This window comes from Saprolegnia parasitica (genome assembly GCF_000151545.1).
Source record: "Saprolegnia parasitica CBS 223.65 unplaced genomic scaffold supercont2.21, whole genome shotgun sequence".
In the NCBI taxonomy this organism is placed as follows: Eukaryota; Oomycota; class Saprolegniomycetes; order Saprolegniales; family Saprolegniaceae; genus Saprolegnia; species Saprolegnia parasitica.
This window is the reverse complement of record NW_012156415.1, coordinates 378,678-391,654: the sequence shown is the minus strand read 5'-3', so window position 1 is coordinate 391,654 and position 12,977 is coordinate 378,678. Positions and strand designations below refer to the sequence as shown.

The 12,977-nt window shown below is 56.7% G+C and overlaps 4 protein-coding genes across 4 annotated transcripts; 1 reads left to right on the top strand and 3 right to left on the bottom strand.

Annotated features, from left to right (window-relative positions):
* Nucleotides 1–1,442: 1,442 nt before the first annotated feature.
* Nucleotides 1,443–3,173, bottom strand: SPRG_05751 (hypothetical protein; the record flags this gene model as incomplete). Its single annotated transcript, XM_012345035.1, has 1 exon — nucleotides 1,443–3,173. One exon carries the CDS (start codon nucleotides 3,171–3,173, stop codon nucleotides 1,443–1,445), a length of 1,731 nt encoding a protein of 576 aa, XP_012200425.1.
* Nucleotides 3,174–6,100: 2,927 nt separating this feature from the next.
* Nucleotides 6,101–7,792, bottom strand: SPRG_05750 (hypothetical protein; the record flags this gene model as incomplete). The annotated part of the gene is made up of 1 exon (XM_012345034.1): nucleotides 6,101–7,792. The coding sequence occupies exon 1, from the start codon at nucleotides 7,739–7,741 to the stop codon at nucleotides 6,101–6,103; it is 1,641 nt and encodes a 546-aa protein (XP_012200424.1). The 5' UTR covers nucleotides 7,742–7,792.
* Nucleotides 7,793–9,790: 1,998 nt separating this feature from the next.
* Nucleotides 9,791–11,595, bottom strand: SPRG_05749 (hypothetical protein). The gene has a single exon (XM_012345033.1). It carries the CDS (start codon nucleotides 11,576–11,578, stop codon nucleotides 9,860–9,862), a length of 1,719 nt encoding a protein of 572 aa, XP_012200423.1. The 5' UTR covers nucleotides 11,579–11,595; the 3' UTR covers nucleotides 9,791–9,859.
* Nucleotides 11,596–12,805: 1,210 nt separating this feature from the next.
* SPRG_05748 (hypothetical protein) lies at nucleotides 12,806–12,970 on the top strand (the record flags this gene model as incomplete). Its single annotated transcript, XM_012345032.1, has 1 exon — nucleotides 12,806–12,970. A coding segment is annotated over one exon (165 nt), but the record flags the coding sequence as incomplete, so codon positions are not given.
* Between the last annotated feature and the right edge of the window lie 7 nt (nucleotides 12,971–12,977).

Sequence of the window (12,977 nt, the reverse complement as noted above, 5' to 3'; positions counted from 1 at the left end):
TCGGCTGCGGCGGCTACGGCAGCAGGCGCCTCGTAGAAGTCTTCCTCTACGCCCAGGTGGCGGGTCGGTAGCTGCAAGCGCGTCCTTGGCGGGGCACGATGTCGGCGGGCTTCGGCGGGCGTCGTCAGGGTCAACGGCCTAAGATGAGCTCGTGACGGAGCTCGGTCAACTGCACACGATCCATGCGGTCGATCCGCACGTCGTGCTCAACGCGGCGTCTTCAGGGCATAACTTACTGAGATACCAGGAGGCCAAGCATCGAGATAGAGCTCTGTCAGGTGGCAATGTACCAACTATGCTGGGCCCTGTCTGTCGTCATGTTGATACCGGTCGGCACCTTCTTGGGGCAAGGGATCCCGCATGCGTCGCAGAACGGGTCCGAGAACTTCATGTTGCAGCGACAGACGGTCGCGATGGTCCAACCGAGAATCATTCACGGCTTGCGGCGGTAGCCAAGGCAGGCATGCAATCGTAGAGCATCCTGAAGACGACCTTCAACGACCAGCCGAGCGTGAAGAGCACATTATAGGCAGCGGTCTGGTAGCCCTCCATGCGACGGTAGAATTGCAACACCGGGTAGTTCCTGCCGGGCAGCATGCCGTGGAGAATGTCGATGGTAAAGTACTGTAAGAAGAGTGCGAGAGCCTCCCGCGACATGAGCGAAAGCGCACCACCGGCGACGAGCGCACTGTCCTCGAGCTTTGGCGTCCGTGTAGTTGCCCTCAGCGTCCCTGTCGAGGGTCGCCGACTGGACGAAAGTAAGATGTTCTACGGTCCCGGTGATGTAACCAAACGCAGCTGTCGTCGCCTTGGCGCTTATCCAAGCGAGGCATGGAATGAGTCTCCGATCTCGATGCGATGGCACTGACTGTAAGCTGGTTACTGTAACACACCTTGCAGTGTCGTCTCGAAGAGCGCTAACGGCAGCGCCTCGAGAGACCAAAGCAGTGCTCGAAGTCGCTTGCCTACTGCGGGCAAAGTAGAACAAATGTATCAAATCCTGTTGGACCAGCGGTTTTATGCTTTCAACCTTGTCATGTGGAGCGGCTATTCGCATAGGACCTTGGCAAAGGTATATAGGTGCTTCTGGAGCGGTCAACCGAAAATGATTGCTACACTAAAAAACACATTTCTCACCGGTGTAGTATGGTGCCATGTCGAACACCAAGGTGAAAAAAAGGATGACGTGGCTCAATAAGGTGCGCTCTTTCAATGGCAACTTGAAAAACGACATTGCACTCTCGCAGCTCGTCGCCGCTCTCGTCGCCGAGTTGCTTTCTCCCAACGGAATACTAAGAATTGTCTCATTCCCTTGTGTTGCTCAATCGGATTGGATTTATTGAAAGAAGCTGTCAAGACGAGTTCAATGGTGCAAACAAAGCGAGTTTTTATTTACAAAACAAGACGACACGAGACATGGGGTCCAGAACGGACAAGCGCGCTTACTTGATGCACGTGCCGTTGGCAAAGTAGCCCTTCCCGCCGGCGATGCGGTAGCACTTGGTCGACGGGTAAATCGACATGAAGTTGGTCGACACCGAGAAGATGAGCGCAATGACAAAGACGGCGATCAAGATACCACCCGCGAGCTTGCTCTTGCCGCCGCGCTTCTTGAGGGCTTGCATCTCGGCCTTCTGGGGCGGGAGGAGGAAGAGCCAGCCGAGCGCCGCGAGCTTGGAGGCGTACGAGATCAAGAAGCAGTACGACACCTGCCAATGCACGGCGTTGTCATCGCGGGCAATGTCGGTCTGGGACACATCAAAGTACGAGTCGATGAGCTTGTAGAGGACCGACGCGAACGGCGACGCGAGGTTGTTGACCGTCGTCACAAGACCGTAGGTGGCACCCTCGTTACCGACGTCGGCGATCTCGACGGCGCAGTACGTGGCGACGATGAAGCGGATACCGGCCGGGACGTTCTCGGCCAGCGCGACACCGTTGTAGAACCACTGGTTGCGGAAGACGTTCCAGATCGTGATGAAGACGACGGCGCCGTCAATGAGGACGATGGAGATCGTGCCGAGGGCGATGATCCAGCGCCAGTTCCAGTGGAGACCCCACTTGCCGACAATGGCCATGACCACCGACATGATGAGCGAGCCAAGGACACTCGAGAGCGCTTCGTTGAGCGGCTCGACCTTGGCCCACGTGCGCGCAATCGGGGTACCGGGCGTCGCGCCGATCGCACCAAAGACCTGGTTGAGGAACTTGAAGGCGCAGATCTGCCACATGACGCGGTTCTGGAGGAGGCCCCAGAAGCTGGACGTCCACTGGGAGAACGGAATGCGCTCCGACTTGCGCTCGACGAGAATGAAGAAGGTGCTCAAGACGATGAGCCCGCACGGCACGAGGCAGATGCCGTACATGACGTTGACGCTGACGGCAAAGTCGAACGACCCCGAGTACTCCTTGCCATTGAGAAGGAAGGCCGTGCAGATCTGCGACACCATCGTGCCAATGTAGCGGAGGATGTAGATCGCGGTCTGGGTGCGGCCGCGGATCGCAATCGGCTCACGCTGGGCATACTCGACGACCATGGCGTCGGCGGCGCAGTCGGCCAAGACGTAGCCAAAGCCGACAATGACCGAGAGCACAATGAATTGGCCACCGGCGTCCGGGGCGTCAAAGTTGTAGTATTGCAGCTTGTTGTCGCGCGTGAGGTTGGCAATCGGAGGGGTCACGGACGGGCACTTGTCCTTGCGGCCGTCGCAGTACGGCGCCGGGAACGGCGTGAACGTCATGATGCAGAGGCAGAGCGTCGCGACGCCCCAGCCGATGAGCATCCACGGCTTGCGGCGGTAGCCCATGATGGGCACGCAGTCCGAGAGCATGCCGTAGAAGACCTTGAACGACCAGCCGAGCGTGCAGAGGACACCGTACGCCGAGGTCTGGTAGCCTTCCATGCGCAGATAGTTGTTGAAGACGGGGTACTGAAGACCAGGAAGCATGCCGTAAATGATACCGATCGCAAAGTACTGCGAGAGGAGACCAAGCGCTTCACGCGACATGAGCGAGAGCGCACCGCCGGCGACGAGCGCGCCGTCTTCGAGCTCGGTGGGCGTCTTGGCATCGGCGTACTCGCCGTCCGCAGTGTGCTGCTTGTCGTTGGTCGCCGACTGTATGTACGAGACACGCTCTTGGAGATCCCCGAGGTCCTTGGCGACAGTTGTCATTCTCTTGATGTCCAAGTGGCAAAAGCAAAAGTGAATATGTGGAGCAGCCCCAAAACGGTCGCCCTCAGTGTACCGGGAAGATCCATAAGGGCTGTTGAGGGGAACTTGTTGAAGCAGCGACGCGAAGATCGAGTGATCCGGAGCGTCAAAGGTCTAACTAGACGTGTAATATCTCGCCCATGGATGTGGGTGCATCTCCAACAACCAACGAGCACTAGTGTTTCACCCAACACCCCTACCCTCGACCGCCTGTCCGGTCCTTTCTAGCCGCTAGAAGGCGTTTTAAAAATTTGGAACGTAGCAGCTTCCATCGTCACTCGGAAGAGCGGGCGCCATCATTGTCAAGGAACGAGCCATTCAAAGACTCGACTACGTTGTGAGTCAAACGCTCTCCCGCTTACAACATTTGTGCTGCATGCCGCCAACGTGATAACGCAGCCGTTGGACACATGCCTTTCTATAAATCGGATCAGGGTCGGCGTACCCATGTTCGGACAATGGGATTTCCTGAGGCTATCCGCCAGCATCATATGCGTGGTGGGCCCGACTCGTTTGCCTCGCCGAAGAAGCCACTCGGGCCAGGCATCCAGGATACATCATTTGAGTTTCGTAACGATTTATCGGGTCCAGCGTTCTCACTTTGGGAGCTCGACTGGGTTTTGGAAAGGAAGACCGACCTGAGGCCTTGGTTTGAAGCCGTTGGTGCTATAACACAAGCGGACTACCCGGTATACTAACACGAGGTCGTGCCGACAGATTATACAGGCCTCAAGCTGTCCGAGTGCCTGTGCCGGTGCTGTCGTCTCTAGAGAAAAGTAGGGTTATTCGTTTGGCGGGACTGCACGTTCGAGTCGAGTGATGCCGCCATCATCACATCGACGCTACTACGTACTAGTAGGTGTTGATGGCACCTGCTTCGGTTTGATAGACGACGTTATCACGCTTGGCGATGATGCTACCGTTATAACACGATTTTGTAGCATCGTAACACTTTGCGGCTCGGGCCCTCAGGCCCAACGACCAACCCAGATCCGATGACAGTTGTTTTGGCTTTGTACTTGCACTTGAGCCGCAGCTGGTGCGGCACCTGATTTGCGGTCGGGTCCTTTCTAAAAGCGTGGGACGCATCGCAATCGGAGCCCGTCGTAACGGTGTGACGTGGACGCAAAGGGCAACATCGCCTCAAGTTTTCACCAGATGCAACGGATTTTAAAGGAGCTTTGGGCGTTTGCCGTGCCGTCATCCAATTTGTTGCGTGCGGTCGCTACCACTTGATGTTTGTATCGGGCGCACAGAAGGCGACCAACATGCAGCGTAGCACGATCAGCCACCGTCCTCGACGGGCCACCAACTCAGATCGTTCGTTCAACTTTTGCCCTTGCACTTTTCTTGCTGAATGGGTGGCTGCACAAGCAGGAACGCTTCCGTCACAAGGTGATCGATACCAAGGGCCTTGTATTTGATTTGCCTTGGTGCTTGGAGGCGGCGATGGCACGTATAACGCGCCGATAGTGGTGCCCAGCTGATTTCCCCTTATGTGTGCAGCTCTTGATTGTGCGTATTCAGATTCCGTCGCAGCGTTATACGTCACCGTGCGGCGAAAAATCGCGTTTTGACGCCGTCTCTTCCCGCGGCGCTTGGAGTTTGGCGCTGGGTGGTGGTGCTACGATCTGAGTTGCGAGTGATTTCGACACCGGCGCAACGACCGTCATACAACACAGATCTGCTCTTCAGCATATTTGTTTTGTTTTCTGGAGGCGCCACGTTGCAACCCTTGATCTGCGCCACTCTTTTCCCCTCGAGTTGTTGCTTGTTGCTACCGGACGTAATATATATTGGTAGTAGCCAACCAACAACTCAGACGACAAACCTGCAGGATGGGCGCAATAATATCTGGTTTGATCGAGATCGTGCCGTTCCCGCCAGAACGCGCAGCCGAAATGTTCTCCCGAGCGATCGCGACACGAGCTGGTCAACCCTTGACTTGGTGTACTGGCTTGTATGGTGTCGGCAGAAACCTCTGTGTCGATTCTTGGCGGATTGCTCCGAGTGTAAATCCCCATTCGCATAAGAAGTGCATGAGAACGCATGATCGGATAGCATAGAAAACCGAGCTCCCAAATGGCTTGGACAGCGCCTTGGTAGTATGGCGACCGCGCCTCTGGTGGGCACGTCAGCGCGTACGTGGTGGGTGATGCATTAGGTCTTGAAATACTCTACCGGTCCATCTCGTGCCCTTCCCCAGGTCCTTCCTTGCTTTTGACCATTGTAGGACGACAGGATGCGCCAACATTGCGCACTGTTGCAGGCGTCGCGGCATGGCGAGTGATCATGTGAAGTCGACGATGCGGATAGTGAGGCGTCTCGGCGACGGAGACCGATTGCCTGACGTTGTCTCCGCTCTCGTCCAGCACGAGCGTGCTTGTACCGACACACAAGTAACCGCGTCGAGGTGCTCAAGAACGCGCTGATCGAGCAACGTCTTCAGCAGGTCTTACACCCGAGTACAATGCAAGCGATGCAAATTTCGCGACTGCATCTCGCACAGGCGTCGCTGCGGGCTGCTCCAAAGAGTTCATCAATCCCGCTCGTTGACGCGGGCCTGCTCTCCAATGCTACCACGAGATAAGGCTACCATCCCAACACTGGTGTGTATCCACGCTTAGTGGCTCCCTCGAAAAACTTTGGACAGATTCCTAGTACGTCACACAATTACGCTTTGAGAGCGTGCCCGCCCCGCGTGATATCTCCTCCACAGCGCACGCCGTCGGTGGCTCTGGCCAGTGTCCTTGACAGCGTACGAAAGGGGAGGCGTGACGTGCCAGACACGTCAGCGCTGTGCATCGGGTCGGCGGAATAAGTTTCCGCCGACAGGACAGATTTGTCCAAGCACACGGAAACACTACCTTAAATGAGTGCGAATGGTATTAAAGACACGAGCCGTTGATTGTGCCCTGGCCGCCGGCGATGCGGTAGCACTTGGTCGCTGGGTAGATCGACATAAAGTTGGTCGTCACGGAAAAGGCGAGCGCAAAGCAAAACACGCCGACGACGATCCCGCCCGCCATTCGACTCGAGCCGCCCGTCTTCTTCATGCGCTGCAGGGCGTTTTTCTGCGGCGGGAGGAGGAAGAGCCAGAAGAGCGCGGCCAACTTGACCGCATACGAGAGAAGAAAGCAGTAGGTCACTTGCCACTTGACCGTGTTGTCGTCGCGGGCAATGTCGGTCTGCGTCACAGCAAACACCGAGTCGGCGAGCTTGTAGAACACCGATGCGAACGGCGTCGCTAGGTTGCCGACCGTCGTCACGAGGCCGTAGGTCGCGCCTTCGTTGCCAACGTCGGCGATCTCGACCGCGCAGTAGGACGCGACCATAAAGCGGATGCCATCCGGGATCTTCTCGGCGAGGACGACACCGTTGTAGAACCACTGGTTGCGGAAGACGTCCCAGACCGTAACAAAGACGGCAAGGGCATCGAGGAGGATGATTCCAATCGTGCTGAGCGCAATGACGTAGCGCCAGTTCCAGTTGAGACCCCACTTGCCGACCACCGCCATGATGACCGACATGAGAAGCGAGCCGAGGACGCCGGCGATGGCGTCGTTGACGGGCTCGACGCCCGCCCACGTCCGCGCAATTGGAGCACTTGGCGTGGCTGCGAAGCTCGAGAAGGCCGAGTTGAGGAACTTGAAGGCGCAGATCTGCCACATGACGCGTTGCTGGAGGAGGCCCCAGAAATTGGCCACCCAGTCGGCAAACGAGACCTTGGTGGAGGGCACTTCAACGAGGAAGAGGAGCGTGCTGGGCACGATGAGCGCGCACGGGACGAGGCAGATGCCGTACATGACATTCGGGGACACGCTAAACGTGAACGACCCACCGTACGCGGGTCCGTTGAGAAGAAACGCGATCGAGCATTGCGCGAGCATTTGGCCCATGTACCGGCTCGTGTAGACGGCGGTTTGCGTGCGCCCGCGGATCGCCGCAGGCTCGCGCTGGGCGTACTCGACGACCATGGCGTCGGCGGCGCAGTCGGCCATGACGTAGCCAAAGCCGACAAGGACCGAGAGCACAATGAATGGGAAGCCGCTGTTGGGCGCATCATAGTTGAACGCTGCTGTCTTGGCGAGGCACGCGTCGTCGCAGTACGGCGCGGGAAACGGCGAGAAGGTCATGATACAGAGCCCGATGGTCGCAATCGCCCAGCCAAGGAGCATCCACGGCTTGCGACGATAGCCAAAGAGCGGAAAGCAGTCCGAGAGCATGCCAAGGAACACCTTGAACGACCAGCCAATGTAGATGAGGACACCGTATGCGGAAGTCTGGTAGCCTTCCATGTGCAGATAGTTGTTGAAGACCGGGTACTTGAGCCCTGGCAGCATGCCGTAGAGAATGCCGATGGCAAAGTACTGCGAGAAGAGCGCGAGGGCCTCTTGCGAGACGAGCGAGAGCGTGTGTCCGTCCACGAGCGCGCCGCCGTCTTCGAGGTCTGTCGCGGCGGTCGCTGCCCCGTACGCTGCGCCCTTGTCGCCGAGGAAGGGCGCCTTCTCACGCTGGGTCGTCCGCATCGGTCGAGGCGGGGGCCGGTGAATTGATGATGGTGGGCCAGAGGATACCCTTGCAGTTGGCGACCGAAGGGTTTGGAATTCGCGAACTGGTACTCGGATACATTGGCAACCAATCAAAACGCAGGAAATCGCTGCGTCGATGGTGCAAACCGAAATTTCGGCGCCACGTCACACACTTAATTCCAGTAAGCGATACAACGATCAAGTATATGACGTGGCATGTGTAACGCGCACCAATGTCAGTGCATTTTGTCGAGCCATTTCGAACTTGCAATCACTTGCAACACAGACAACAGAGTGCTCCAATTAACATGCACAAAGAGAGTGTGCTAATGAGCACTACGTGGTTACTTGGAGCACGAGCACTTGATGCCTGCAATGCGATACCGGTAGCACTTTGTGTGTGGTAAATCGACACAGTTGGTCGTCGCGGAAGAGGAGAGCGCGACCACAAAGAAGGCAACGAAAAGACCGCCGACAAGCTGACTCGTATCGCCTCAAAGCAGAAGGGCGTGCATTTTGGCGTTCTGGAGGCGGACGAGTACGAAGAGGGTGCTAATGTACGCAATGAGGTACCAGTACGTGACCTCCTAGCGCACAGCGGTGTCGCTGCGCGAGAGTCGGTCGGCGAGACGTCAAAAAACGACTCGACAAACTTCTTTAGAGCACGGACACAAACGGCGACACCAAGCTGGAGACCGTCATGACCAAACCGTAGTACGCTTACCTTGATTGTCGACGTCGGCGATCTCGACCGCACAGGACGTACTAGTATATATATATGAACGTGTTTCGCGTTATCTTCGTTGTTACTTCGCATACGTAGAAACTAGCAATCTCCTTCTTCTTCATTCGCTCACCGGGCCGTGGCTGCGCAGGTGGCGGCGCGGCTGATCGTCTTGATCTTCTGTAGTCGTCCGGGGGCGCTTGCGGCCGCGGGTGAGGCCCATGACGACTCGCTGTGTAAAGGCCTTCCAGGCTTTGTCGTCGGCGGCAAAGCTACGCAGTGTGTTGAGGTCCTCGAGAGACGCCAGCGTCTGAGGCGGCGTCAAGGACGTACGGACGATAAAGCGGGAACCTTCTCAGCGAGCGCGACGCCGTTGAAGAACCATTGGTTGGGAAAGACACGTTCCAGGTGATCCAGAGACGACAATCGAATCAATGATGGCGATCGTACCGAGCGCAATGACGTAGAGCCAGTTCCAGTGCAAGCCCCTCTTCCCGGCGACAACCATGATGTCCCTGATGATGAGCGAGTTAAAGACGCCTAAGCGCGAGTCGTTGAGCGGCTCGACGCCTTTTCATGTCTTGGAGATGGGGTGGACGGCGTCGTTGCAGAGAAGGACAGGATGGTCGAGTCGAGCTTCTCGAGATCGCAAAGGCCGAACCACGGGGATGCCGCCATCTCCGAAAAAGAAGAGGGAGCTCGGGAAGTGCCGGGAGGAAAATCAGCCAACGAATATCGTGTGTGCAAACTAGCGTGACATATGTCAGGGTTGCAGCTTCGACGGTAGTTGCTCTGTTGGATCTTGCAGAACAAATTGCCGACGCCACTTTGGTAGAGGATAGCAGGAGGAACGCACGCTATCCATAGTATATTGTATACGAGTACTTATTTAGTTGGTAGACACTCCTTGTAGCAACATGCCTCGACAACCATACCCCGAGTTGATAACACGTGTTGTACGTGGGCGAGTACGTGGGCTGGTGGTGGTACATGAAGCCGGACGCGGAATATGGTTTACTCTGTGTATTCTCGTGCTGTAGTTCGTGTTCCTCTCTTTAATTCTCGACAGCTACTCCAAGATGAAGAGATTATTAGCTTCGTCTTGCCGAAGAGCTATTGTTGCCGTTTACTTTTAGTACCGGTGTTGGAGGATCGTGCGACGTCAACATGTGGCGTCCCGACTTGCAACATGTGGTATACCCGAGTGGATGCACGCGTTCGACGGTGGGCTGGCTACCGTGTCGTTTCAACTGTCGTTTGCGGTCCATTAGGCTAGTCTAACTGACCAATGAAACCATCGAGCAACACCATTCAGTACCAACCCGGCAACACCATCGAAAGACACAAACTACTTTATACAGGCGTAACATTGTCGACTCTCGAAAAATCTCTTACTTGGGGCACGACCCGTTGACCGTCCCCTTCCCACCGGCAATGCGGTAGCACTTGGTCGACGGGTAAATCGACATAAAGTTGGTCGTCACGGAAAAGGCGAGAGCGAGGAAGAAGACGACCACCAAGATGGCACCTGCGAGCTTGCTCGTCTCGCCGCGCTTCTTGAGTGCCTGCATCTCGGCCTTCTGCGGCGGGAGGAGAAAGAGCCAGCCCAGCGCAGCAATCTTGAACGCATACGCAATGAGGTACGTGTACGTGACTTCCCAGCGGACGTGGTTGTCGTCGCGGGCAATACTGGCTTGGGACACGTCAAAAAACGAGTCGACGTACTTGTAAAAGACAGAGGCGAACGGCGACGCGAGGTTGCCGACCGTGCTCACAAGGCCATACGTGGCACCCTCGTTGCCAACATCGGCAATCTCGACGGCGCAGTACGTGGCCACAATGAAGCGGACGCTCGACGGAACGTTCTCGGCAAGCGCGACGCCGTTAAAGAACCACTGATTGCGGATGATGTCCCAGATCGTGACGAAGACGACAAAGGCATCGATGACAACGATGCCGATAGACCCGAGTGCAATGAGCCAGCGCCAGTTCCAGTTGAGGCCCCATTTGCCGATCGCAACCATGATGACGGACGTGATGAGCGAGCCAAAGACGCCTGAGAGCGAGTCGTTGAGCGGCTCGACGCCCGCCCATGTCTTGGAGATGGGCGAGCTCGGGGTTGCAGAGAAGGACGCAAAGACTTGGTTGATGAACTTGAAGGCGACGACCTGCCACATGACGCGTTTTTGGAGGAGGCCCCAGAAGCTTTCGACCCAATCGGTGAACGAAATGCCCGACGACTTGTCCTCGGCGAGCACAAAAATCGTGTTGAGCATGATGAGCGCGCACGGCACGAGGCAGATGGCGTACATGACATTCGGGGTCACCGCGTAGTCGAACGAGCCGCCGTAGACCTTGCCGTTGAGGAGGAACGCGACGCAAAGCTGCGCGAGCATCGTGCCTACGTACCGGATCGTGTAGATCGCGGTCTGGGTCCGGCCGCGGATCGCAATCGGCTCGCGCTGGGCGTACTCGACGACCATCGCGTCGGCGGCGCAGTCGGCCATGACGTAGCCAAAACCGACAAGGACCGTGAGCACGATGAACTTGGTGCCGCCGTTGGGCGCGTCAAAGTTGTAGAATTGCAGCTTGTTGTCGCGCGTGAGGTTGGCGATCGGAGGGGTCACAGATGGGCACGTGATCTCGCGGCCGTCGCAGTACGGCGCGCCGAACGGCGTGAACGTCATGACGCAGAGGCAGATCGTCGCGACGGTCCACCCGATGAGCATCCAGCTCTTGCGGCGGTAGCCAAAGATGGGAAAGCAGTCCGAGAGCATGCCAAAGAAGACCTTGAATGACCAGCCGAGCGTGACGAGGACGCTGTACGCCGACGTTTGGTAGCCTTCCATGTGCAGATAGTTGTTGAAGACGGGGTACTGCATCGCGGGTAGCATGCCGTAGAGAATCCCGATGGCAAAGTACTGCGAGAAGAGTGCAAAGGCCTCGCGCGACACAAGCGAGATGGCCCCGCCAGACACGAGCGCACCGCCGTCTTCGAGCTGACCGGGCGACTTGAGCTCGTTAAAGTCGGCGCCGCCCTTGGTGGCCGAATGGATGTACGAGGCACGCTCCTCAAGGTCAAAGTGGCCCACGTCTTTTGTCGACGCCATGGTAAATTGAAAGATGAAGCTCTGAGCAGCGAGATACGATGGAGCGCAGAGAGGCGCGGGGCCGCGACCCTGGTTCTTACCGTGCCACGAGGACAACACATGTTGGCGTCCCACGCAACGCAGCGGGCGCCACGTGCAGGATCCGCATCATCTGATTGGTTCGCATGCGTGGGCGATCCTAACGTTGACCTTGTATGGCGTCGTCGTCATGGGGATAATTCTGTTCTAGAACGATAGTAGCGAGCGTACACTTGATGGCGTGTCTGTGGCGGACACCGTTTCGAGATACTCCTCGGTGCACCAGATGTTTCACCTGCCGCACTCTGTGGCCAGGATGGCTTGTGACCATGCAAGAAGATTTCCTCGCGATCAGGAAACTGCGATCAAGGGCCATCGATAAGGCTATCGAATGTACTTGATTTTTTCGTTTCTTATTCCAACATGAATGGCAAGGCATGATGACGCTACTAGTATCAAATACGTTGAGCTCGCACCCACGACTCGAAGCCTTTTCCTCACACAACGCCATTTCGCGTTTAACATGCTAACAGACGATGCCAGCATATTCTATCCAAAAGACGGGCGTTGATCTGTCCGCTGTACAACGGGTAGTAGTACATCTCTTCTTCTCACGGTTTGCTTGCGACGGGGCAGTGACCTGCTGCTATTTCAAACAGCTTCCTCGAGGTGCACGGTGGTGTCTTATGGCTGCAGAAGACGAATTTGATTGTTTGTTTGTCGAGATGGCTGCCGTTGACGCATTGGCACGGCACACCGTCGTCCTATCCTGCGCCTTCACGTACGAGGCATCACGACGCCGATCGAGGTCTTCCGAAGTCACGACGCATCCGCTCTTGTTCCAAGATAGTTCAAAGAGTTCATAGCTGGTGCCGTTTCGTTGTTGAGTACATGTGTACGTACGTGATGTTGGTTTGCTCAATCAAGCCGACGCCATCCGCCTTATAGTCTAAGGTCCTTACTGCAGCAACCCACTCAATCCGTTGTACGTCCGACTTGGTAACCTTGATGAAGCAGATATCGCAGTCGCCACGGCACAACCACTGTGGCGCAGACTTGGCATCTTGTTCAAGTGACGCGGCCAAATCCGTTTTTGAAAGGGTTAAACAGGTTAAAATAAGTAAAACGTCTTTTATACGGTCACGCGACCGTAGCACGTTGCAACCAATCACGGACGAGGAGCTTCTTTGCGCCCACTCTTCTGCCAGCATGACCAGCAAGCGCAAGCGCGAGGCCGATGGCGCCATGTTCTCGGGCGCGCGCTTCTCCTTCGGCTTCCAAGCATCGGGAGACGACGACGACGACGACGGCGCGGATGCACCGCCGGCAGTCGCTGCGCACCCGTCGTCTGCCTCCATCCGCGCCGCGTGCAACGTCAACG

Excerpts from the sequence above, each read along its gene's own strand:
- SPRG_05749 (XM_012345033.1), bottom strand. The coding sequence starts at position 11,578 with ATGGCGTCGACAAAAGACGTGGGCCACTTTGACCTTGAGGAGCGTGCC.